The 27,887-nt window shown below is 37.8% G+C and overlaps 2 protein-coding genes across 2 annotated transcripts; both read right to left on the minus strand.

The window, feature by feature from the left end:
• Positions 1 to 2,818: 2,818 nt before the first annotated feature.
• tmem276b (transmembrane protein 276b) lies at positions 2,819 to 10,439 on the minus strand. The gene is made up of 4 exons (XM_062417864.1): positions 9,817 to 10,439; positions 5,785 to 5,898; positions 3,576 to 3,713; positions 2,819 to 3,356 (listed from the first exon to the last, which is right to left on the minus strand). Exons 1-4 carry the CDS (start codon positions 10,211 to 10,213, stop codon positions 3,109 to 3,111), a joined length of 897 nt encoding a protein of 298 aa, XP_062273848.1. The 5' UTR covers positions 10,214 to 10,439; the 3' UTR covers positions 2,819 to 3,108.
• A 2,608-nt stretch (positions 10,440 to 13,047) lies between these two features.
• Positions 13,048 to 27,292, minus strand: slc39a13 (solute carrier family 39 member 13). Its single transcript, XM_062423433.1, has 10 exons — positions 27,112 to 27,292; positions 25,266 to 25,625; positions 21,618 to 21,725; positions 21,086 to 21,234; positions 18,380 to 18,499; positions 17,018 to 17,107; positions 14,951 to 15,001; positions 14,655 to 14,787; positions 14,462 to 14,561; positions 13,048 to 14,319 (listed from the first exon to the last, which is right to left on the minus strand). The coding sequence occupies exons 2-10, from the start codon at positions 25,585 to 25,587 to the stop codon at positions 14,244 to 14,246; spliced, it is 1,149 nt and encodes a 382-aa protein (XP_062279417.1). The 5' UTR covers positions 25,588 to 25,625; positions 27,112 to 27,292; the 3' UTR covers positions 13,048 to 14,243.
• Positions 27,293 to 27,887: the final 595 nt, after the last annotated feature.

A 27,887-nucleotide genomic window follows, 5' to 3' on the forward strand; every position in this document is an offset into this window, starting at 1 on the left:
CTTACAGTAATACTTGTATTACCGGGCATCAATTTGGGTGTAAACTTTATAAAACTAAATCACCAAACAGTATTGCATTCTGTAAGTCGTAGGACATCAGAAAACACACCGACTCAACAGTCAGTGTAATGACCATAGATATAAAATTGTTTTGTTTTCATAACCGTATTTTAATTCACGTCCTTGTTACCTGCTAACCCTTAACACACACCATGATATAAACCCAAACTGTAAAAGACACAACGGGGTGCTTATTACATGCTTTAGTCATTTTGCTCCCATTTCTGACCTTGCTAACGTACAATGTATAACTCCACCTGCTCACTTTTAAAAGATCCAGCAAAGTGCAAAGATTAAACAAGACACTAAAAATGCATTTTTCAACCATGCCTCAGTTAATTTCCTCGACTTCTGTACGTGTTTGCCTCATGAGGAGGTTAATGGTGACGGTGAAAGGACTGAACATCACATACAGTGTTGTCAACACACATTATAACAACTTTTTTTTTCCTAAGAAAGTTAATTGACATAGCTGATAACATCTCTCATAACTCATCTCCAGCAATTGACGTTATAAAAAACTTCAATACACATGGCTGTAATATTCTTGAATCATGAACTTGTAGTGAAAATAAAAATTGAAAATAAATTCAGTTTGGTGGGCAGGGGGATAAAAACAAAACTATCTGCTGTGAGTCATCATCCAAAAGTATCACCAATTGAACTGTTTCCCCCTTTTCACTCAACATACAAACCTGCTCTGTTCTGTTTTCAAAAGCTGTTACTGTGCCCCCGTCCTACATATGATGGAGTGTATTTTGTAAGTTAGTACACAAAACCTACTGTTTTTTAACTGATGTGTACTAAGAACACATGATTCAAGTTGAACTGGTAATTTGAAACACTCCCAATTTTAATCAAAAATGTTATTGTTTGTTTTTTTTTACAATAATTAATTACTCCTTTTTTACCCTTTTTCAAAAATGAAGCTACCTTCGTCCACATATAAAAGTTGTTGTTTTTTTATTATGGGACATTAGTGTCCATTAATGCTTAGAAAAGCAAGACATTTTAATACTTGATTTGATACGTGATTTTACGTGTACTTTATTTTGTAATTTTTTAATGCATCAAAATTTTAAAAAATTAATGAGATTATCGTGTGTATTTGGAACACAGCTTTTGGTGTACAATGCTGCATTCAAAGGCTTTTCTAAATTATTATTTGTGCTTTTTTTCCAACATTAAATTAGGAGGTATTTTCAATCCAACAATTAAATTGCAGAAGTATGGAGTAATGGAATATCCTGCCATTTGTAGCATCTGATGGCTCAGTGTAATGTCACATCATAATGTACTGAGATTTGTATTGTAAATGTATTTTTCTAAATTGTCATGATGGCTCCTGTAAGTGTTGTATTACATGCTGATTGATTGCTAATAAACATCATGAAACATGCCATGAGCCTTAACTGAATGTGCCATCTAACCTTCATGTAAAAAAACAAAACTATTATGACATAAGGTGATTTCCCATGGCTGCTTGTTTCATTGTTTCAGCCGTTACTGAGCCAGATTTGAGTCAAGACAGGACGACACTTCTCCCCTCGACCCTTGTGTGATGTCACTATGTTAGTGTAATAAGTGCAGATGAGGATTCAGAATTCAGCTTGTGCTTTCATTTTAAGTGGGATCACTGAAAATATTGCATTTTTTGCCCTAAAACTGCTTCACTAGCTTGTATTGAGAGTATTACACAAAATTCTGACCAGTATTGAGGGTAAACAATGGAGCAATCAAATACTTTACCGCAGTTTGTTTTCTTGTGTTGCTCATGTCAAGTTATGATTCAGTTGTGAGCAAACAACTGGATCTGAAAGAGCAGTAACAGAACAGCGGCATTAAGTCACAGCTCAGCAGTTACCGTGATTTAATGCTTTCTTTTACTTCTCAGCTCTTCTTTTCACTCTGTGCCACAAAATACCTTCATGTTGCTGAATCCAATAATGGATTCATGCTCTAAGAACCCTTTTTTTAACAATGTGTGAAGCGGCAAAGCTTACTTTAGCACACATTTCCATACTGTCAGCCATCATTACTTCTAAACTAAAGAAAACAAACATTCAAAAACATTCTTATTCAAAATCTACTTCACACAAACAATGATTTGGATCTACATAGAGATGCATTTTGTACATATAGAATCTTTAAAGAAGCATCAAACGATTTGTTTTTCAATGCAAATTAAGTTCTGTGTATTTTATCATACTGACCACGCTGCTGGATCCATCGTGTGCTCTGCAGAGACTGTAGACGTCTACCCTGGGGCTAATGTTTTGATATCAGTAAGTGTGCTACACTAAAGATAAGCAATGGGCAGTCAACGCCAGATTTTTTTTTTTTTTTCATTACGAACAACAACACAGCACACATCACTCGACTGAAAGAGGAATGCTGACAGAATGCTCTGGCCTGATGTTTGTGTGGTTGTTCCGTTTGGAGGATTTCTCTCATGATTCATCCAAAATAAGAGAGCATTTGTGGAAAAGCTGGTGTGTGTGTGTGTGTGTGTGTGTGTGTGTGTGTGTGTGTGTGTGTGTGTGTGTGTGTGTGTGTGTGTGTGTGTGTGTGTGTGTCTCTGTGTGTGTGTGTGTGTGTGTGTGTGTGTGTGTGTGTGTGTGTGTGTGCTTGTTTGTGCCTGCGGGAGTGTGCTGTATGTGGCAAATGCATTTAAGAGAGCACCATTTTAAGACAAATTCTCCTCAGAGAAAACAGTCACCTTTATATCGCCGTAAAGTCAGCATGTCAAAAATCAGAACCAAAAAAACGTCTTATTTGTGCTATGAGAGCGATGCCCCAGTCATACGTTAAGTGTTGGTGTTCCTGGAGTTCCCTCAGGGTTTTTCGAGAATAGGTGTGTGAAGTTTGTTGTTACTTTGCTCCCTCTGTCACAACTCAGGCACACTGAACACTGAGCGAGGATGGCGATGTCAAGGGTGGTGTGAGATGGTGATCAGACAAAAAATTGTTTCAGAGTTAAACATCACGGTTGGAAGGGTGTGGTTTGTGCGCTCTGTGGGTCAGTCGCTTCACGGCGCCTCCGTCCTGTCACACGGTTCCATTCTCTTGCCTCGGCTTGTGGGTTGTTGTGCGAGCAGGTGTGCTCAGGGAGGGGGCCAAGGTGCAGAGGAAGCCAGCCAGCAATGTGAGACCGAGGCCCCCCCAGGCACAAAACATGGACCAGCCATAGCCATGGCTAATGTCCTCAGGTAGGCCGTACATGTAGCGGGGGTAGCGGGATAACTCGAAGTTGATTCCTGCCACACATGTGCACAGGGAGATGATGCAGCATGTTCCTAAGTGAGCAGAAGAGAAAAACAGTAATTATTCAGTTCCTTCATGTACTGAGCATCTTATTGCAGGACAAGAATCATGTTACTGCAGGGCATTGATCTACTGTCTCATCTTAACCCCAAAATGCTCTCAGCTGTCACCGACTAAATAAAGAAATTGAATAAATTGGATTTTGTATGCATGCTTGCGTGTAGATATGAGCATATGTGCTCTCACAGTACCTCCCATGAGAAAGAGTAGCCCAGCTACATATTGCATGAGGTCATGCTGCTGGCAGCATCCCAGCACTCCAATGATCCAGCCAAAAAGAATGATGGACACAGCCATGCCCACAAAGCCAGCCGTCATTCTTCTTAGATCTGCAAGCAGAGGTCAAAATGTAACTTACAGGTACTGAACAGAGAAACTGGCAACTATTTTTAAACTGGAAATTAGTCTGCAAAGTTAATGCCATGAACAAATCATTTTATTTATTTAAAACCCTGGAAAAGGCATTGAGCGAGAACCCTCATTTTTACATGTAGGAGTCCCAATGATTACAGTATCTCAAAGGAACTACTAGGAAATTTTAACTGTTGTAGTCATTTCCCTCATAATGATATATAATGATAAAACGGAATTAATCCAGCAGTCCAGTGACGCAGCAATTGACAAGTTGTATCCCTGAAGCTACACTAATGATGGTTGAGCATCAGTTTTCTCACTGTTCTACCACTGAGCAAACAGGTAACTTTAACATAAATATCATTATTTTAGATGAACTGTCAACCAGAACAGATCAGCCAGAAGAGAAAGAAATAAAGAAATGAACATGGTGACAGAAACTTCATCTGCAACTTGTTTGATTTATCAATGAATTGTAAAATTGCCACAAACTCACTGCTTACAGCTTCTCGAATGAGAACAATTGCTGTTTTTTTTTAGCTTTTCAGCAGACAGAATCTCTTTGGGTGTTGGACTTTTAGTCATATAAAATAATCAAATTTGGAATGTCATCTTTAATGCTGGAAAATAGTGATGGTAATTTGTGACTGTTTTCTAGATATTTAATAGACCAAACAATTAATAAAGGAAATAATTGGCAGATTAATTAATTAATTAATGGGGAAAAAATATAGCAGCCGCATCAGATCCAACAATCCAAACAACAAAACTGTTCCAAGTGTTACACTTTATTACACATTTGAGACAGTTTCTGCTTACTGTAGATTTTAAGGGCAGTAGTATTGTTACTTTGTACAGCATAATTTTGTAATGGATGATAGCAGTAATAAGTATAGAGTTAGAACTGTGTTCCTAATATTTTGTCTGCTGCATTAACATACATGGGAGGGACAACATTTTAGGAACACTTTTTAATATAAGCAATGCACATAGTACACCACCATCACCCACTGTGGCCTCAATGATTAACATAAAGTGGAATTATCACCTTTCTGACAAAACAACAAAACTGAAAATGTATAAGCTTCATAAAAGTAGAATTTATGTCAGAGCTGTTGTATTGGATTGCATTAGATTGCACAGGTGTTCCTAATAAAGTGCCCAGGAGGGTCATATTAATAACACTTGACTGATGCTTTGGTATAGTATGTTTCACAACAGCATCCAATTTAAAATGGAAACAAATCAGGCACATCTCTGCTGAAGATAAAACAACACAGCGAGAAGCAATACGATAAAAGTAACCGTACATCACACAGAAAACTGTTACTGACCAATCCAAGGTGAAAGAACTCCTGCACCCTAAAGTGAGAAATAAAAGCTTATCCCTGCATTTAAAGGAGAGATACATTTAAGAGAAGACACATTGATCTGTGTGGCTGTATGTCCTCTTTATGAGCAACAGCTCACTAATAGTGATGACATGATAACCTCTGATCATGAGTCTAGACGTGGGAGAGATGAGCTTAGAAGGTTAATTATATTTTCCACAGCAAACACCCTGCTATGCTTAATAAGTAAAAAGTATAATCGTCCAGCAACGAACAGGTAAACAGTGAAAAGAGGTTAGCATCATAGCTAAGTTTCAAGTTTTAAGTTAGAGCTTCTTCACCTGTAGACGAAAGACAGACTCCTAATTTATGGAGCATTGGAGGAAATAACCGAGGATAAGAGGGGCAAGAATTTATTTCATTAGTTCTACAAAAACAAAACTCCTTCTCCTTGTTCTCCAGCTTTGAATAAGGAGACTTCAACTTAATCAATGGCCATTATCAGCTGGTAGAGGATGGACTTTCATTTTTTTCTGTTTTTTCTGTCTATCTTTTCCTTTTTCATTACTCAAAGAGAAAGATAATTGAGCACAGAAGAAGCAGAAATCAGAAAAAATAAACATGGCTGAACAGAAAAGATACAAAGAAAAACTAATCAGTGACTGAACCAAAAAGTTCCACAACTCCAAACACAGAGAAGCACATTCAGACTTACGGAGTGCGTGCCATTCATCCTGTCGTATGGTCTTTGTGATGTTGACAGGTAAATTTCGAGGGAGGATGGACGAAGAGTAGTGATACTTGACTGGGGTACATCTTTGAATTATCCCTGGCAAAAAAAAGGAAATAAAAGCAGACAATCAATAGTTGGAACACAAATATCCTTAATTTAAGAAGAGAAAAATAAGTATAAATCTCATTCTGAACCTTTAACACATTTGTGGGATTATCAAATAACACACACACACCCACAGTAGAAAAGCTTCATATTTATTCTATACCCTCGCTGAGTTTTGATTTTCTGAGTAAGTCTTATTAACCTAATGTTCCCAACCTCTTTTCATTCTTAATATGAGAGGATAAGGAAACAATATGGAATATGGATTATTTTACCAAAGGGTATACAAAGAGCTTTAAATGCATATTTGCTATATTTACTTGATGGTCAGTAAAGTAAAGCAGACACAATTATGTGGTCCAGCTTCTATTCTATATGGAAAAAGATGTTATACTTTTTTATCAGTACCCCTGCACCATTTTTGTAATTTCATATTTAAAGGTAATTTCTACTATACTTTGCAAATGTTACCGACAATTGGAACTATGTTAGACATCATTCTTTCTTTCAGTGGTTATAAATCTCACATAATGTTTGTCAAAGCTTTTGTGAACCCCGGACTTCTGCTATTCTCTGATTTTAAAGCCCTTTCCTTCTAAAAGTCAGGTTTGGGATCTCCTAAACTTTGATCTCCTGGTTCTTTGTTAATGACTCCCACAGCTACTATTGAAGACAGATGTTTTTATATTGGGGTGGTTCTTTGACTTCAAATATTCCATGTTTTCCAATTGGAAGGTGTTACAACAAAGGCAAAAACCAAGTTTCAAGACAGAACATAGCACCACCCAACTTGAAATGTACCCAAAACTGATTTTAAACAAAGCATAGCCCACCTTACAGTTCAAAAATCAGTGTTCTTATTTGGACTATCACCTGGATCACATCTGTTTTGAATGCTGATTCCCACCAGGCAAAACTTTCCATCTCATGTTGAAGAATAACTACAAGTAATGACGTGAGTGACAGACAGTGTTTAAGTTCAAACCTGCATAGTGTTACATTACAGTAAGTAGTATTTCACACCGGCCCAAAATACAGTTTTAAACACTTAAAAACATTGTCACTGACAGTGACAATTTGCTGTTTATAGCTGTAATGTGCTGTAAATGTGTTAATTTAAGTGTCAGTGTGTAAGAATTCACATCAGCAGATATAGTTTAACACAGAAAAATATTATTTTTCTTATAATTGCTGTCACAACAAGACAGACATCAAACAACTTGTGTACCATCAAACTTCACAAATTAGAAGACTTGAGAAAATAATTTACAACAATCATGTTTCACGATGAGAAGTCTTCAATTATTAAACATTTTACAGCTTTTATCTTCGTACTGTCTGATTCTGAACAAAGTTGTGTCAATTGCATCAACTGAAAGCTGTACATTTATGGTTTGAATGTAGATGCACTGACACAAGTTTAAATAAGAAATGCCACACATTTCTGACTTGCCTTTGACGTCTGATCTCTCTTCATGGACTGAAGAATAAGCATTCATAAGCATAAGCATAGCATAAGCATATACTCTAAAACCTTTTCAGAGCTATTTTCATGTTCATTTAGGTGCAGTTATGTGTGATTTCAACATCATATCACTTTGACATGTGTACAAGTTCATGTCATTTTACTTGTGCAAATGTCAACGTATAGTGAATGTGGCAATGAAAGGGAGAGAAAAGATCAGACAAATGCTTTTATGTTTTTTTCACTTTGTGAAAACAGCAATTTGTTTTTTATAAAGGCGGATCAATGTCCATTATGGTTGATCTCTGCATAGTTTTCAGTGTCAATATTGGCACTAAACATTCATATACTGTATTTTTACAACTAAAAGTAAGTGTAAAGTGTAACAGTAAGTGAGTAAATTGTTTAAAATCAAGTGTTGCTTACATTGCATGTGCATTTCCATTACTACTAAAGCTAATAATGAATGGATTACATCATAACTTGAATTGAGTAAAATTCAAATCTTCACCTACATTGTGGTTGTTTGGAGCACAGCATGATGAATAAGGTGCTGTGGTGCTAGTAGTGGCTCTATTCATTATTATTAAAATGGATAGGTTCACAGCTATTAAAGACTGTCTTAAATGAACATTGAAACACATTTTTGATTGCTGTAATCCTTCCTCCTGTTCATACTTACCATTAGTAGATCCCATCGAAATGTGCTTACAATTGAAGTGACAAGGGACCAAATCTACAGTGCTCCTTCTGTGCAAAACTGTATTCAATCATTTATCTGAAGATATCACGAGGCTTCAGCTGTCTGAGTTAGTCAAATAAAGTAGATATTTTCCACTTTACAGTCTTTCTAGTAAAAAAACAAATCCCTTTTTGTGTCTCCATGGACAGTGTTCAAATCATTGTAACAAAAAGAGGGAATTTGGCACCAAACAGACAGTAACTTTGAAAGATATTGAATTGCTTTGACTAATTTGGAGGACTGAAGCTTCACATCAGCTTCAAATAAACTTTTAAATACATTTTTTGCACAGGAGGAAGCTTGTGGATTTTGTTCCCCATCACTTACATTGAAAGTGCATTATGAAGGGATCTTCTAATGGTCAGTATGAACAGGATTAATGACAATAGCATGAAAAATGTGACAGTGTTCCTTTGGGCACCTGACGGTTTTTTTAGGGCAGACTTTAATACATTAATACATTTTTATTTATTGTATTCTAGTAACCAGATTCATTGTTGGGCAGTTAAACACCACATCAACAGTTATGGACACAATATCACAAACATATGATTTACAATGTATATCTGATACAACAGCACACAAAAGAATTTGAAAAGCTAGTTTTTAAATGTATATCATACCAGAGAACAGGACTGTGTGAACAGTGAAATAACGAGCTTCATAAACATAGTATATATTTTGCAGAGGTATTGATGTGTTCATGCTATAAATGCACTCCTGGAGACTGAGTGGTACATTACTTTAAATAAAGAGCTGTTTTCGCATGTACCTGTACACTGTGTGTGTGCATATTATCTGTACTCTGGTACTACATAATGATTTTTGACATGGAGAACTGTAAGCTGAGAAATGCACCCAGAGCTCTATATATCTTTTAAATAGTAGGCTGCAGATTTGCCAAGACAATTCAACTGTTAACCTAACCATAAAAGCATTAATCATTGTTTCTAGGTTGTTTGAGTCGTGTAGGCTTGGAAGATGCTGGGACAACATGGTGTCATTTATATGTTTACAGAGTCGATGTTTGGAAAAGAAAACTGTACAAAATGTTTCATATAGGCTGCTTTAAGGTGTAATAATAAATCTAGGTTCATCTACTTCTACTGTGACAGCTTTAATTACAACAGCTCTTTATTCATTCATTCATTTTTATGCATCTTCATAGTTTCTGGACCTTGCTCTGAACCTGGTGCACCCTGAATTAGTGGGGCCTGAACTATGGCTTCTCATGCTCTTAAGTGAAGAGGGCTGAATAAACCTATGTTTCTCTGTTGTGCCTCCAAAATTTAAACCAGATTTACCAACGATTTGTCTCCTGCTTATCTATATCCAATCCCCATTTTATGACATGCTGTACAGTTAACATTTAAGGAGGGCTTGGTTTAGTTTTCTGCAGGATCTAAACGGGATTCAGAAAACAGAAGGAGTAACTGAGACCGGCCATTATCTCAGGAGGAGAAAGAGGAGGCTCACTCAGTACCATGGACAGCGAAATTCTCAAATAAACGAAAGAGCCATATGCCTCTAAAAAAGTCACCCTCATCTAGTTGTATAGCTTTATATTTATAAAAGGAGACATATTTGAGTATAAGAGGGGATTGTGGGCCTCGGGGTGATCCGGTGTTTGAGTCAGGCTAGGTGTGAGCTCATCGCTGAGCATCACGGCCTGGTGCTCACAAGACACGGCAGACTGCCTCACCTTTGTAAATAAGGTCCTCGGTTTCCAGGTCGAATCCTTCCCGGTGACACTTCCTCCAAAGCCCGGAGATGGTGGAGTTAAACTGGCGGCTGCAATGGGACTCCATGGTGGACACCGCGGCCAGAAAGTGCCGCTTCTCCCTGATGAGAGCTCCAGCATCTGGGCCATTACCTTTCCTCTCCACGCTCTTTGGAGGCATCTGGAGGGGGAGGTTGTGGTTTGAAATGTAGATGTAACCCGGGTCGTTTCGCTTGTTGGCATAGTTTTTACACCTCTCCCGGTGTCTCCTCGCGTCGGTCTCGTACCAGTAGTCGGTGCAGATCGCCATGGCGAGCAGCCCCAGCGCACAGAAAGCCAAGAAGAGCCCTGTGCTGGTTAATATTTTCATAGCGGCCATCTTCCCCCGCTTGATGGAGAGAGCCCAAACAGTCGCAAGAAGGTTCCTCCGTGGCCGTGGTGTTGGTGGTACCGCGTGAAATAAATCACGACGGCACTCACAGCCTCACGCCGTCCTGCACGGGGAGCATGGTGGTGCAAGGCCAGTGTTGTCTGGACTGGATGCTGCGGTCTATTGTTGTGGTACCCGGTGGATGCAATGTTGTTCCCACCATCTGTTATGGTAGCTACAGGAGGAGAGGGGATGGATGGCGACCAACGCTGTGAGGAGGAGGCAGGGGCAGGGGTGTAGTTGCGCTCTCTCTCCTCCAGGTTGTTGTTGCGGGATGGGGAGTAGACAGGAATGGGCTCTGTTATGGGGGAGTGGTAATTTGGGATGCTTGAATGGTCACAGTTTTGCTTTGGTAAACAAGTTAAAACACAGGTGCGATAGAAGGATTAATTCATCTGGAAAAAAACAAGAATCATTCCTTTTTTTCTACCTTGTAAAGTAGTTCTTAAACAACAGCAAAACACAAAACATAAATGATAAGTTCCTCAAGAATACCAGGCTACTAGTCATTTTATAATACTAAGACAATTAACAAGATACCAGTTTAAGCTGTTGAGAATTTGTTTCCTATATGTATCCATCATTACATATTTAAAACCTTGTTTGGATACCATAGGTCACCATATAAACATATTTACTATAAGTGTATTACTTTTATGGTTTTCACTACAACCATTAAATTAAGTTGTTAACCTATATAATCTATACATTATATAAACATTCAGAACAGAGCTTGGTAAACATTATCTTTTATTTGCAGTTTTATACATTTTCATTTACAATACTTTTTTAAAATTTTTTGCTTTTACTGTCCCATGCCTCAGTAATGGTGGATCACCCTGTATAAATAAAGGTTAAATGGATGAATTAACATTTTCCCCCATCTTTTAGTATTATGTTTGCAATTAATTACTTGCTTTTCATTCAATATAAAGTTGTAAACAATAGTATACGGTATACCAAAGGGAAGATTTGATTATGTGGTATTCGACATAATATATACATAATGTAGTAAGCTATAGCAGTGGTATTCAAAATCTGAGACTGTGGACCTCCCCCCTGACCAAGCTTGGAAAAAAGCAGCCCCTCACCCTCTCTTAGTTTACTTGCTTCACTCACTTCACTCACTTCCTGGATGCCTATGGGATCATTATTATGTTATTTGAGCCCACAGACACTCCACAACAATGGAGCCAAGATACCTGATATTGCTGTTTGACCTACTTCAGACTACACCAAATACATAAAGTATTTTCCTAAGGTTTGTATTGTTTTTTGACTAATACAGTTAAATCCCAAAAACTACTGTATCTCTGAACTAAGGCTATTCTACACGATCTCCTTTTCATAACTAATGTAATAACTAATGTCATATTTTTTCACTTCCATTCACTGAGCCTCCTCTGAAACTGTTTGGAGCCCCCTTCCCACTTTGATAACCTTGGGACTATAGTAATGTATTTGTATTGCCTGACATCAGACATAATCAGTCAACTTGACTTGGTACTGGGCAGATTCAAAGGTCTGGACCAAGGCAAGTAAATGTGTGCTTTTTTTTCTTGTATTCTGAATGCTTACTTTTATACTGTAACTTTCATACAACCTGCTTTGGCAACACTCTACTTAATCATGATCGTGCCAAGAAAGAACATTTGAACAGGACTTTTTTTCACAGCAGACATCATGAAAAGCTACTAATAACATTTAGCTCTGCTCTATTCAAATGTCTCAGTAGGTCATGACTGTATGACAGTTAACATACAACATGCAGCACAGTGGCAGGTCCATGAGACTGAAGCAGCTTAAAGGATTTCGGCCATAATTTTTTACACCTGTGCTTTTCTACTGTGAGATATTAATATGTTTTCTATGGAAAAGGCCAGTTGCTTTAAATGATGATGAATTCTTACATGAATGTGAGCCTTTAACTCCTCTTGTTGAATAGATCTGTGTGTTTAAATGAGACCAAGCCACTGCAAAAGATGAATATTTTTCTCAAACCATACTGGATCGCAGCTTATCAGGTGTGTATAACATAGTATGAAACTTAAGAAACCTTTACAGTTCTGGTAAAGGGAATCATTGCTATGATGTTTCAGGATTTTGTGAGCAGTAATCCAGTGGTGATACTTAAAATTGCCACTGTTCAAACTTCCAACTGTCTATTTACCAAAGATGTACAATGATATTTACTATAACACTGTTGGGAGCATTCTCATCCTCAGTCAAGGTTGTTATTTGAAGTAATGATAATCAAATATTTCAACCCAACCCATCAATAGTTGATTATGATATAATTTGTGCCTCATGTTCTTGCACTACAGCGTACATTGAGGTTGTTTGTTGTCCTTCTGTGCTGTGACTGAGGAAGGCTCCCACAGACAATAGGCTGCTCACCGGCTGATGACTAAGGAAGGCAACCCGTGGCGGAGTCGTTATGGCAACAGAAGCTTGCCAAACAGACTGTGTTGAAATTGGACAAGTGTGAGCACACGATCAATACCCCCCACCCCACCCCCACTCCCCATCCTCCCTCCCTCCACTCCCATATGACATTTTAGTCATAGGATATTTGCAGCAAAAATATACTCGCAGTTTTTTGTCAATTCAACACACCGGGCTGCATCTGCACTTTAGAGGTCTACCGATCAATATCAGAATATCCTAATCCCACTGAGATCATGGTACGGGCTGTGACACTAATATTCTGCTAGTATGTGTGGTTTTAAGTGTGTTGTGTAATTTTTTCAGAGCGTCAGAAAGTTGAAAATGAACAACACATAAGAAATGTACTGTTTATTTCTTCAGTGGAGGAAACAACATAATGATATGAATAATCCTGTGAGTTATTACAGCTGTTATTATGAACAGAAAATGAATCACCAGTTGTTTAGATAATCAATCAATATATATATATATTTTTTTTTTATTGCAAAAATATCTTGTGTCAATGACAGTAAACTGTATATCTTTGGGTTGTGGACTGTTAGTTGGGACAAAATGAGACACTGTAGATTGTGTCTTAGGCTTTTAAAAACTGTTCTTTTTCCACTATTTTCTCACATACTGAAAAACCAAATAACTGATTAATTGTGAAAATGAATTAATTTGGCACTATACGATATCCATTCCAAGTCTCACAAAATTGTTGATCGCAAGTATAAGTCAAAATCAAATAGTAACAAACAGTAACCCTTTTTCTTCAAATATCTTAACATTGTCATATTTTTTCCAACTCAAAACAGCTTTTTGTAATGATCACCAACTCATGCTCGAAAGGTGCAATTATTACTGCAACTGTGCTGTACGTGGGAGGCACAAACAGAAGAAGAGTACTTTGGTGTAGAGCAGACACAAAGCGAAACAGACTAACCTGAATTCTTGGCACTTAATTCTTAACGAGACAAACTGATGGGGTGTTGGTGAAGCACGTCTGACAAAACTGTATGTTGCTCGTCTCATTTTCAATAAATATGCAGCAGCTACAATAGAAAACAGAAGATGAACAACAGTAACAATACATACAATTCAGGGCTGAATACATTTTTAAGGAGGTGGTCATGTAGAGGTCCAATCATATCTGTTCTGTTGAGCAGGTGCATCAGGTCTATGTACATGTATGTGCAAAACAACGTGATTGTCTGAACAATATAAGACAATTTTGGCAACAGATACATACAAACCCTCTTAAATCCTTTGATATTTACTGTAGGTCTGGCACATTTTAAAGTGTCCACACAAATGTCCTGTCAGCAGATCGAGAAGGTCTTCCTTTCAGTCATCCATCCATAAAGTCCCATTCTTTTGTCAGATATTTGTTTTAATGATGATGATTTAAGGAGGTGGCATCCTTTCATCAGTTCTTATGAATGAGAGGTACCACATATAAGGGGGCTGGTGGAAAACAGGATTTCTCTCCTGTGCTGGGTTCTAGTGTTTTTTGTAAGTTTGGTAAGGCGAGAGGGGGTTTCCTCTTTGTTCAGTCAATAATAACAGTCAAGAGCGCCATGACAGCCACACCACAGAAGATGAGCAGGATCTGCAGTAAGGAGTGCCTGTAAAAAATAAAAAAAATAAATCATATTCAAAATGATTCAAAGAAGTTCAACAAGTATGTTATCTGCTCCTTTTTCACACCACTGAACTCATCACACATTTCAGACAAACGATATGTTTGATTCTTTAAAAAAAACATACCTTAAACTGGTCTCCTCCAACAGATCAGGCACAACATTCACCAAGGCTATGTAGAGAAAGCCTCCAGAGGTGAAAGGCAGAACCCAGGCAGTTGCATTTTCTACAAACAGAAGAAAAGACTTATGACTCTATCAGCTCTAAAAAGTATCACTTATTTGTTCATAGATCCTTCAGAGAACTGGTCCAAACTTACCTGTGCCTTTAGGTGACTGAGCGCACAGAGCAAAGCAGGCCCCTAAGACCCCGACCAGGGCCGTGGACAGCTGCATGCGAGCAGCACTCCAACGGTCGAACCCGGCCCGCAGGAGAATAGCAAAGTCTCCCACCTGCAGGGGAAGACGGTTCTCACATTATAGAAAGGTCTAAATATGAACTGCAGCAATCTGATGATTCCCTCCAACTTTAAGTGAAGACAAACATAAAAATCTTACAGTAAAACATGAATTTAAACATTATTCTGTACAATCTATAAAGAATAGCTAATCTCACCTCATGGGGGATTTCATGGAGCAGGATAGCAAAGGTGGTGAGGAACCCAACCTGCAAGCAAAGTCTCATTAATACATTTGTCTTACTTGGTAAAGGAGAGCACTCGTCCTTATTAGGGGCTTGGGAGCACTACAGATAGTGCTGAGCTTAATATGTTTGGCTTTCAGTGCGAGTGCAAAGGAGGAAGATTGGATAGAAACAGATTTAAGACTTCTTGAAAGTTGACATTGTCACCCATGAAGGGCATGGTAAGAATTAAACAAAAGAACAGCAAAAAAAACCAAAGCAAACTAAATTAAATTATTATTTCATTGTTTGTTTAACAATAGTATTGTATTTGTTTTTCTTTACAGTTTTAAATTCAAATGCTTTTTAGCCAATGAAGATTTGTAGTATATTTAAAATGAGGGAATCAAATACAAGCATATAATGTAGGAGGAGATGAATACATAATCAAATTTGATCCAGAAGCAAAAGGAAACAGCTCAATGTAATCAAAATATCTTTATAATCAAATCAGTAAATCGGGGTGGGAAAAAAATCCATATCATAAGGTGAATTTAAATGACTTTTTTTCTTTTGTTTCTAAAATACATTAAGCTAATTTGAAACTAGCAATGACAAACTCCCTTAAAATGTATTGATATTTTAGTTTTCTTTGCAAATAGATGAAAGAATAAAGTATATTAATGATCCATTTAGTATTAAAAACTGTGATGTGTATTCATATGTAATGAATATATGCGTAATAATACAGAATCTTCATACAGCATTTGGTTGTTGCAAATTCACATTGTGATTCATACACATTGGAGTAAACAGAAAACACTGGTCATATGTCTTGTATGTGTACGTTTGAGACATCTAGTTAACTTCCTCTCTGGCACATTGATCCATAGTTCATGCTGTTAGCCTTATGTCTCTCCAGCTGGACTCTCTCCTTCCCACAGCTACAATATACAGTAATCTACTGAAGCGATATAAATCCCTCTTACTGCAGTTTAAAAGTGCAACTTTTTTTAACAAGCCCATAAAATAATACAACATGACAAGAAAGTGAAATAGAATAAGTTTGTTGTGTCCTGTATAAAAGCTCACTGAGTGGTCTGCCTTTAAGACAGTGGGAACACTGACACAACAGGTCTACTGCTCTGCCAGTGGGTGTGTATATGCTGCCAAACGCTGTACTCACAACAACGGTGTGCAAAATGCCCAGATACATTTAAGTCCTTTTAAACCTTCATTAAGAATCATAGCAGTCCTCTTTAGTCATTTTGTGGTTTAATTTTCAACCTTCAAGTGCGAAGCAGAAGTATTTCAGGTGTTGCCTAATATTCACACTGATACATTCAGTCATACTCGTATTCAGTCTGATATATCCTTCTTGTTAATAATTTCCGTTGGGGAAAGAGTTAATGTTTCCATGAACTAACATCTGGAGAATAGAATATCTGCAAATCTGTAGATATTTCAAGATACAACTAAATTTCTCCAGGATTATAAATGATCTGTTTTCTTTGTTGCTGGTCAGAGTGAGTAATAATTGAGGGGTATACCATCAATGATGACAATAACTTTTACTTAAACCACAGTACTTCACATATCTCAATTACGATGGGCAGTCTGGTGTGAGTTCATGCACTATACTTAAAAATAAATGATCACAGTTCAAAAAAGCTGTTTCACCTGTTATTACATTTTATAAAAAACATGGAATTAAGGTATAAATATGGATGAAGAGGGCTACGTGTAAATGTATTCATATTTCCATACATGAGTCATTTGTGGAACCAGTGTGGTTAGAAATGTACACGTTTTCAGCACGAAATTTGCACACTGTTGAAAACTGAAACTCACGATCCAACACAGCATTATTATTATCGCAGTCTGAAAACACGTTTTTTTTTTCTTTCTTCTAGTTTGTAGTTTCGTTATTAGATTAGATATTTTTTTCACTGTGAAATGTATTAAGCTAGGATTTAGCGTCACGTAATGTATGCAGTAATGACACATATGGGCACTGTAAGGGAAATTATTTGAGGTCCTGAGTTTCTTACAGCTCCTTACCTTCTTGCTAACCAGGAAACTCCCTGCTACTGCCAGTCCGTGGGTGAAGTTGTCAATACAGTTGGCCAGCAGGTTTAAGTACCCACTTGTCTGTGACACATGAAACATAATGTCATTGTTACTCATATTACCTTTGGTTAGTCAGAAGTAAGAAAACAAAGGTCAACCGAAGTTTATTTATCCATCAGTCATAGTTTTCTCCTTGAAGATACAATCCTTTGTAAGCAACACTGAAGGGGATCAGCAGCTACAGAAAATGGATGCATGGATGTATTTGGATGTTTGCAGTTGATGCAGTTCAGCTAAAGTGTTACTGTAATTATCTCGGTATGTTAATGTTAAAGTCTTACTGACATGAAGGACAACTTGGCAGACTTTTTAAATCTCGAATATTCTGTTAATTAGATGTTATTTATCTCCGTAATCTTTTTCTATTTTTATTTATTTATTTTTTTTATCAACCATTGTTCATACTTTAAAGTCATCAAATATGTTGTGATCCCTAAGACATGATGTGATTTATTACCTTACCACTTTCCTGATTGACATTTTTGATCATTTATTTTTCATTGTATGTATTGTTACAAAGAAAAAACAAATGTTCTACTTAAATGGACTTTAAGTGTCAGTGTGTTCAAACAGAAGTGCTTGTCAGATGGCTGAACCTCCTCCTGCAACAACTACTTTCTGACACTGAAATTGGGGATTTTGTCAATTTATGCAACTTCCTTAAAAACACCAGTCTGATATTAACCTTTACACACCCTTTTATGTCACTTTATGTGTGTACAACTCTATGACTACCTTCCAGTAAGTAATAAAACTTGATTTATTTAGCACCTTTTTAACACAGGTTACAAAGTGCTTTACATCAACATCAGCACAGAAAGAAAATATCCAAAGCTTTCAAGGAAAGACCGTCAAAGTCTGTGCTGCTATCCACACATTTCAACGATACTGTGTCTTTTGTCTCTGTGACGGCGAATTTCAGAGCAGCTAAAAACACTTTTGACTTCAAATGTGGTCAGACAACATAGTTTAGGATTTTTTATTTTTTTTAATTAAACACTTCCTTTATGTTTTTTATTAAGTTACATATCATTTAATCCCCTGTCAGATTCCTGCTTGGCTATGTTTTGATTATTTATTGTATGTTTATAAGGTCTCACTGACACGAGGAATGGCTGATCACGCTATTTTGTCTATTTATAACTAACTAATGACTCAGTTTGGAAAATCCGAAAGTAAAAACATCCCTCTCTTACATAATCAGCCCATATCAAGAGTTTACCCCCAGCAGTGTCTGTTTTTTAACTTGCTGTCTTCTTTGTTAACTGGGGAATGTTTTGGTTGTCAGTATACCTTGATTTTCTCTGATCTTTGTGGCAGACTCTCTTGCTTGGAGGATTTCCATGAATCAGCATGGTGCCCATTTCTGAGTGACACGACTGCCTTTCCACTGAAAACGGAATTAGACTGTTTCTGTAGAGACGAAAGGAAGAAAAAAACATAACAATGAACATGTTGTCTCCTTGTTTTCTCACTTTTTTTAGTGTAATGAAAAAGGATTGTGATATAGTGCTATATAAATTAAGATTGATTGATTGATTGACTTTACTTATATAGCAAATATCAACTCTCATGTCATTTTAATAGTGATTTGTAGCAGTTAGTCATCATATCTAGATTAATTATTTATAAGCTGTTTTGATTCAAATTTACCATTTTATATTTTCCCCTGCAGATACACAGAGCAGGCTTCATATCAGTATGTTAGAGAATATATAATATAACAAAAACAGCAGCAGCATTGACAGCAGAGCCATACTTCAGCTGATTTTCAGGGAAATATTAATGTCAGTTTTCCTGACCACATCCTGGCATGTAAGCTCCATGTTATATATATATATATATATATATATATATATATATATATATATATATATATATATATATATATATATATATATATATATATATATATAGGCTATTTTGGGATGATCCAAGTGCAACCTCTGTTTAGACGGTCTGGGCCCTGTCTGTTGAGGGTCATGATAACGGTGTGAGACATGTTGCCAGTAAATAAAACAGTTAAAAACTGCAGCAGACGTGCTGTAATGTTACTAGTCGACAGCAAGTCTCTGCTGCAATTCATATTATTTGCATGTTTGAGTAAGTCTGACCGAAAACCGGTTGTTTTTCAATTGGTGGCCAATCAATCAGTGCATCTCTAAGTAATATATCATTATCTTGTTTCTCAAGGAGACATTAATATTACCCTCTCTGGCCACGGACAATATCTGTAACTATTTTGTCATCATCAACATCAGTATAACTAAAAACAGTAAGTTAATGGCAGCCTGCTAAAGGCTTGTGTTCATCCAATGGCAGCAGAACAAATGTTAAGAGGGATACTGTAAAAATGTATTATCACTCCTTCCATATGCAGTGATAAGCAGTCATGTGTACTTCTGCCTTTTTTCCAGACATACCATACAACCCATAAATTCCAGTGTAGTGCTCCACATCTTCATATTTTAAATATGTTAAATATACAAGAAGAGATCTATTCATTTCAGGCTAGCCTTCTTTTTCCGAGAACAGCCAACTTCCCTGTTCCTTCATTCAGAAACCACTTACGTTGCCATTTAGCCTGATAGTCAAATTGAGCTAGACGGAAACCGCCTGCTGTCCCCTGGATGCGGTGCGGAAATGTTTGCTCCACGTCTATGATTTAAGTATGAGGAAGTAATAAAGTGTGATGAATTTTCAGGGCTATTTATCTGCTCCTGCTGTAAAACACATTGGAGCGAAGTTGTCATTGCAAAACACAAAGACATTCAGCTGGCAACAGTATTTGAATATTGTTATAAAATGAGTCTAAACACAGTATTTTAAAAGGACTATCCTCCTCTCTCTCACATGCACACTCAGTCAGACTCTATTGTTGCCTCTGTCTATACGCTGAGTGTTCTCCAGTGGACACTGAAATGGCTGAAGCAGCTGCTTCAGCCCGCCACTATAAATAGACACCAGTGGAGGAGCTGAGCTGTGGATTCCAAACTCCTCCCTCACTGGCACTATAAAGACGGGAGGGAGGATGAAACAGTCTTTCCAAACATACTCGAACCAGTCATTCATGCCTACAAAGGAGTGATGTGTTAAAAGGTTGTCTTCATCCATCTTGCAGAGTCATAATTCATGTTCTATTATTTATAATATTATTTCTAAACGACAAACTTTAATGCTGTTTGAGGTATGCGTCACATTTCCATACTAGTTAACAGACTAATTTAATAATAAATATGAACAGCTGTTTCAACCCAGTACAATAGAGACACAATATCTCATAAGGTTTAGTTTTCTCATTAATTAATATCCATTTCACAGTCATTTATACTGAGATGATAATTCAATAAATAAATGAATAGTTTTAGGAATACACTTTTTTGCTTTGTCGCCAAGTGTTGGATGATAAGATTGATTCAGATTGACCATTCTCATGCGTATATGATAAATATGTAGAGAGCCAGCAGTCTGTTAGCTTAGCTTAGCATAAACTTGGAACAGTGGGAAACAGCTAGCCTGGCTGTGTCCAAAGGTCAATCACCTCCACAGCTCACTAATTAATGTGTTATACTGTAGCTTGTTTATTTAGTCCGTAAAAACTTGAGAGTAAAGCCAACATTTTGTGCTTTTACAGACGTTTTTGTCAGACTATTTCTTGGCAGGGTGCAATAACTTCCTGGAGTAAGCAAGACATGAGAGTAGTATGTATATTCTCATATAATTCTCAACAAGAAAGCTAAAACATGCATTTAAATAAATGACAAACTACTCCTTTAAAGTCTTCTTTGTGCGTTGAGATAACAGATAACAGAGGCTCGTTGTACAGTCATGTGATGTCATGACAACACTGATACCACTGGCAGAAATATGTAGACCAAGCACAAACCATGAAGGCAGAACTATGTGAAGGCTTGTGTTGACATGTTTGTGAGCACTTCAGACTACAGTGAGCATATCCCTCCAAAAACATTCAGTTTATACAATGTCTGAAATACTTACATGTACAGCGGAGTTAGAATTCATGTCTGAATCTGAAAGCCGATCCTCGTGGCTGTCTTGGTCTGGAAACAGCTTCTCCAGGAGTAGGAAAGCCAGCAGCCCAATGATTACCCACAAGCCCTGGGTCATGTAGTGGTTGTGTTTACCAGCTAGAGTGGGAGCAAAGAGAAGACTGGATGAGCAAATACAGAAAGTGACAGTCAAGCTACAGCATTACACCAGTCATAAGTATGTGAGAAGTAAACAAAAAAAATACTGTTTATAATAACCACCAAAAAACAGCCAAACAATGAACTTCATTCTTTTGCAAAAACTATTGACATTTCAATCAATTAATTAATTAATTAAAATATTTATTAAAAAATAATATATGTGAGCAACTTTGCCCCTGAGTGTTATGAGTTTGACACTTTGTAGTAGAACTATCTTCCTGTCATGCATGTTTGAGAGTGAAAAATGGGTCAAATACAGAATAAATACTACTAATACAAATTCAAAAGGTGATGATGACATTGGTGGAAAGGAAAACCACCTAAAGAGCCAGAGAGCGCCCACGCCTCAGGAAGGAGGTGAAGGAATACGTCGCCAAGGAGACCACCGATGGCAAAGCTCAAAAGCTGCTTCAGTTTCTGGCATCCAGCTGAGGAAACACAAAGAAAGAGTGAAGAAAAGTAGCAATTACTGTATGGTATGATTAATGGGGAACTGTGGAGTAATTTCATGTGATCTTCTTTCATTTCGGCTTGAGATCACAACCTCAAACAAGCATTTACAGCACAAGAGAACCTTTCACTTTTTAAAATGACACCTCTTCACCTGATTAATTTATAATTTCTTAACCAATAAAACAGGACACACACAAATACACAGAGAGACACACAAATGTGTCTCTGACTCAGTCTATTAATACACATGATTACTGATGTGCTGCACTAAAAGTTTTTATTCTGTAGGAGTTCCCTTGGTAATGACTAACCTCCTGTCAGGACTACACTTGAAAACCCACGGCTTAAAAATACATCAGAAATGCCACGTTCCTGTGGGTGGGGCCACTGAAGACGCCCCAGGCTGACCCAACCCAGGCTTGGTTACTGAAGCACAGTAGTTTGATCAGACATTACCAGATTTATTTTAATTTTAATGTAAGATAATTGATACTGTATTGATCACCCATACTTAAAAATTACATCTGCTATTACATAGACCCGTTAAAACAAGATAATCCCCGGTACAAATACTCTGTAATAATAATTACTGAACATTATTGTCTGCTACAGTGTCTATTGTAGCCACATTATTGTGGCTATCGATGGAAATGTCTGTCTGTCTGTCACATGTCAGTTCACCACTTTGTTCCAACCTAAAACACAACCATCACTGTTTGGCTTGACATGAAATTTGGAATAGATAATATTATAATAATAATAATTAAAGCCGCAAGCGGCGATTGGGGGGCCCTCGCTCACCCATGCCACAGCGGGGCATGAGGCATGGCGGGGCTGTGGCGTGAAGCAGAAAGTGAGAAAAAACCTGGAGGCCAAAAATGCAATGTTTCGTTCATCCAGTAGGGGGCAGTCACAGGTAGTTACACATATGGTCTGGTGTGGTCTGGTGTGTTCAGGGCGGCCACTCATCAGTCATGTGAAGTTTGGAGTGAATTGGACAAAGCATGAAGGAGTTATGAGAGGTTGATGGTTCATCCACCAGGGGGCAGTAGAGTGTAACAAAACACAAGTAGTTGCGTTCAGGGTGGGACAGTGATTACACATGTGAAGTTTTGTGGAAATCGCACAATGATGATGTAAAATATGGCACTTCCTGTTTCCACTAGGGGGCGACACGAGTGAGATCGCCTATGAGCGAATGGAGACGTTGAAGTCGGCACCCTGGACCTGTGTACCAATTTTCATGATGATACGAGTTCAATAAAGCCATCAAAAAGCCAAACGTATTTTCATGGCGAGGAATTGATGGTCGCTGAGTCGCCACACGGACGCCATTACTCGTAGTTTCACAGTCTTCATAATGTAGCTTCACCAACTGGTTCTGAATGAAGTTGATGGGGCAAAGTATGTAATTTTAATGAATCTTAGTTAACTTCCTGTTACCACTGGGGGGCGCTATGAGTTACGTGGGAAGTTAATATATCGGGACGTTCAGGGCGGAGCCATCATCATGTCCAGCAAGTTTGAAGCTGATTGGATGAAGTATGTGGGCGTGAGAGCCACTTGTATGTACATGGCGAGCACGCCAAAGTTAGTTGAGCCCTGGCAGACACGCCCTTTGACCTACGGATGCGCAGAGCACAACTTAAGCTCAGCTAGGTCTGGAGATGTTGCGTACCTAATTTGAACTTGATCGGGCGAATGCTGTTGGAGGAGTTAATTTTAGGCGGGAAAAATTAAAACCAAAATGGCCGACTTCCTGTTGGGTTGAGGTCATGAGGTCAAGAGGATTTTTTGCATATGTGGGTATAATACATATGTGTACCGAATTTTGTGAGCATAGGACCAAGTTAGCAAAATTCCCTATGGGCATTTTTGGACTTTGTAGGGGGCGCTATTTCGCCATTTCCGCCATCCCAAAAATATCGAATTTCGGATGAGGCCGGACGTCCGTGCAAAAATATAAGAATTTTCGCATTTGGGAAAGGGGCGAAATTGGGGCACGAAATGTCGGAATAATAATAATAATAATAATAATAATAATAATAATAATAATAATAATAAACATTACAATTTCAATAGGGCTTTCGCCAGGCGACTTGCAGTCGCCGCTCGGGCCCTAATAATATAATGTAATATATAATAATAATAACATAATGTAATGCAATAATATATAGTAATTTATGTTTACTTTTAATGAGCAAATATTAGCATGCTAACATGCCAAACCGAGATGGTGGACGTTGTAGCTAAACATCAGCCTCACAGAGCTGTTAGCGTGACTGTAGACTACTATGGCCACGTTACACTAGAAGAGAATACGTTTGTACAATGTGTTATCCAGAAGAAGTATTTATATTTGTTCTACACAGCCACATTCAGGCCTGCCGTCATAAAGAGGAGTGAGACACGCTCTTCTGGGAGTTCATTGTGTTTCATTAGGTTGTAAACACAAAATGTGAGAAAAACAAGAATTAAAAAAACAGAGCCAGAGAAAAAGAAGTTCACACCTTGCCTACTTTCTCACTTCTGCATGCCTGGCCAATCATGATAAGAAGCAACTGTGAATGTTGGTCTCAGAAAGTTACATATATTGTTGGACCAACTGAAGTTGTTCGACAATCTGATAAGTTCATATTTTTTTAACTACAGGATATAATAACCTTAATTAAGGTAGATTTCATTGTTAGGCTATTAGATTAGACTGCACAGGAGTTTTGTTGATATTTGAATGTATTCCTCCAACACCAAACCTCTGCTTTGTGTCCCGTTGAACTCATTCTTCCCAAAAGGGGAAATATCGATCTATCAAGCCTGTCAAAGAGCAGAACATTACATGTGTACTGCACTGCATGTGTTTCTCTGTGTATTTGATGTAGGCATACATGAAATGGAGTGCATGTGGCAAACATGAGGTCACCACTAAAGGAAGCAGCAGTTTTCCAAGAAGTTAAAATGCTCTTTTTTATGGGATCCTCAATGTTGTGCACACAACACCAAGATCGTCTGTGAGTTGTGGATGTCTGAAGACCCTGACTGCAGTTCCTGCAATGTATAGTTAGCATGAACCAAGAACATAATAAACTCTGTTGGGCTAATAAAGCACAGAGATTTTCTTATTTTACTGCAGACATTAAATTCTAAAGTCGTCTTCTTTTCACCCTTCAGACTTTTGTTTATTTCTGATCTTTGGCATTTGTGTGGATGTGGATATCTTCACATTCAAGATACAAAGCTTATTTTTTAATGTTGACATTAAAAACAGTTTTTAATGTTGACATTAAAAACAGTCTTAGTGTTACTATGGGTGTACACTTTGGTTTCATATCAGCTATGAAAGCTCTGTATGTGGACACAGAATATGACTGATTCCTCCTTTTTGAAAAGTTGCTCAGATATCATGGCGCAATATTGATGGTTGTCTTGCAGTATATTTTTGTTCTGAATAAAACATTGTGATAGACTTTTATTGTGATTCACAATACATGCAATAGTAATTTGTTACCATTTCTTACCTTCAGTTTTGAGGGCTGCTCCTGCTTCAATGGGAATGACAAGCAGGGGGAAAATCCCACTGAGGCCTACAACAACTGAGCCCACCAGAGATAAGAGCCAAACATTAGCCTGTTCGCTGGCTAAGAAGTCTGCTACTGCCTGGAGGCCCGGGAGGTAATCAGTCAGGACGGGGCCTGGTCCAGCAGCTGTGGCTGTAGCATGACCCATAGCTGTTTGTGTCATCTTCTGGCTGCTTGATGCCACCCTGGTGGTCAGCATCAGCAGGGTTACTGTAACAAACTTAGCAGCCCAGCTGGGCTTCTTACAGCTTCCACCTTTCATCCGTCCCACGGTCCAAAACGCACTTGTAACCAGTAACGCTGTAAGAGGAGCACAATGTCAGACAAGCATCTGCAGCACCTTTGTATGTTTGAAACATTTAAACATACATTCAATAAGGGCAGCTACTAAAATTATTCTCATCATCAATTAATCTGATCCATTAATTGGTTTGTTAAATGTCAGAAAACTGTGAAAAAAATGCATGTCACACTTTACTTAAGCTCAAGATGACATCTTGTAAGTTTCTTTCAGTCTAATTTTTTTTTTTTACTCCTTTAAAACTTCTTAACCTTAAAAAAACCAAAATATATAATCGGACAACATATATTCCAATACTGATATGATACAGACATACCTGTGAGAGGCCGATTTTAGCCAATAAAAGTTCAGCCATTATTTGGCAACTATTTGGATAATCGAATAAATCATAAAAACGCCCTATATTTTTTGAGGTATTACAGTTTTGGACTAGTTAGTCAGAGAAAACAAATCACCTCTAAAAATTGTGCATGCACTTTCCCCTCTGATTTTTAACATTTCATAGACGAATCAATAAATCCAGGAAATGAATGAAAACAATTTTAAGTTTCAGCCCATCTTGACAGCTGAAACTTTTTTGTATATGCATGAGGTAATTTAGTAACACTGTCTCCATCATGACAAAAGGTCTTATATTTTTGACATTACTGTACTACAATTCCTTGTTACTTATGAGCAATCATACATGATAATACTGAAATATCTGTGATACTTATATTGACCAATATTTGAACCTGGCAGTGAATTGTATATTATATAAATCACAGAGCAGGCCACTTTCTAGACAGAGAAGTCATCCTTCAGTTACCTTTAAATAACCAATGTTGATGAAGCCTAACCAGATGTGTATTGTACTTTGACTAGCCCAGCTGCTGAAGTTAAGTTGTGCCAGGAAAAGAAAACTCCAGAAACACCAGACTGCAGTGTTTGTTTCTATCTGGCAGTCTCTAGTCTGTGGATACTTGGCAGTCCTCACCAGGGTCAGTAAAAAGTGAGAGTAGCATTAACAGGACTGCAGCTGGTAACTCGTCTTCTCCAGAAGGGTTGCAACATCATTTAACAAGTTATTAGAGCTGCTGTTCATCATTTTCCTGACTGGGAGTTAGCAGGGCAGAGCTGATCAGGTCCCAGCTAACTCACAACAGTTGCGCTGCGATGTCAAATAAACATAAAATCAAAGCTCAGCGATGCTAAAGCTGAGAAACAACGCGGCAGATTAATGTAAGACTGGAAAGCCTATTATTAACACCGACACACTGAAGGTCTCCAATGTCTGTACAGAAAAGTTAGCACGCTAATGTTAGCAGGGCAGAAAGAGTAGACGCTCACAGCTTGCTAAAGAGATTAGCTCCAACAAACCACTAACTCTTAAAGCCAAACTACACCAACCCAACACTAGCGGCAGTCACAGTAAGTTGGTGCTAACTGTGCGACAAAATGCTAACACGAAACTACACCGTGAACCTGACGTTTGTGTTAAAATACCTGGTGGTTTCTGCAGTGTTTGCACCAGTGTGTCCCTGCCATCCAGGCCGGATAGATGAAGGCAGGCTGAGGGTCTGCAGGCTCCAGCAGCTGAAGGCAGAGACCCGCTATAGCTGCTGCACACAAGTTACTGTGGGTCAGACACGGCTTTCCCAAAAAACAGCCACGTATCAGGATCCTGCACGAGGAAAAACTGTAAACAGCTGAGGAGAGTCGGGACATGGATCCCGCCCCAACAAAGAGTTCAGTTACTTCAGAGGGTTTTTTTGTTTTTTTTTGCCCTGAGGAGTGAGAAATAGTTTCCACATCAATACACGACCTCCATTTTTTTGGGGAAAAAAAGAAAAGAAAAGTTTTATATCAACAAAATAGTGTCATACCTACGCACAAAACATTAGCTGGAAAATATTGAAATACACAAGTGCACTTTTTGATCAATTTAACACACAAACTCAAAGAAAAGTTTCACTATATTTGTCTACCAAAAGAGGTGGTAATACAGGTATTTTGGATAATAAGGACTATAGCATGAGGGGGCAGTTTCAGGGGGGGCTCAGTGAATAGGAGTGAAAAAATATTACATTATTATTATTATTATTATTAGTTATCAAAAGGACATCACATTGAATAGCCTAAATGTGTGTGTTTTGGTGAAAGAGATAGTTCAGATACATTAGTTTTAAGGAATCTTTCAGATTTTTCACATTCACATGGTCAGAAACTAATAAATACCGCCAGACAGACCTTTTTTATGTATTTGGTATAGTCAAGTAGGT

Source organism: Scomber scombrus, chromosome 1 (assembly GCF_963691925.1).
Source record: "Scomber scombrus chromosome 1, fScoSco1.1, whole genome shotgun sequence".
NCBI lineage: Eukaryota > Metazoa > Chordata > Actinopteri > Scombriformes > Scombridae > Scomber > Scomber scombrus.

What these genes read in the sequence shown, in the direction of transcription:
- slc39a13 (XM_062423433.1), bottom strand. Translation starts at nt 25,587, where the DNA reads ATGAAAGGTGGAAGCTGTAAGAAGCCCAGCTGGGCTGCTAAGTTTGTT. An exon ending in TCCATGAAATCCCCCATGAG is followed by an intron (nt 14,788 to 14,950) that starts GTGAGATTAGCT and finishes CTTCCCCTGCAG; the next exon opens with GTGGGAGACTTTGCTATTCT. An exon ending in TTGGAGGAGACCAGTTTAAG is followed by an intron (nt 14,320 to 14,461) that starts GTATGTTTTTTT and finishes TATTTTTTACAG; the next exon opens with GCACTCCTTACTGCAGATCC.
- tmem276b (XM_062417864.1), bottom strand. Translation starts at nt 10,213, where the DNA reads ATGGCCGCTATGAAAATATTAACCAGCACAGGGCTCTTCTTGGCTTTC. An exon ending in GGATGAATGGCACGCACTCC is followed by an intron (nt 3,714 to 5,784) that starts GTAAGTCTGAAT and finishes CTCTGCTTGCAG; the next exon opens with ATCTAAGAAGAATGACGGCT. An exon ending in GCTACTCTTTCTCATGGGAG is followed by an intron (nt 3,357 to 3,575) that starts GTACTGTGAGAG and finishes CTGCTCACTTAG; the next exon opens with GAACATGCTGCATCATCTCC.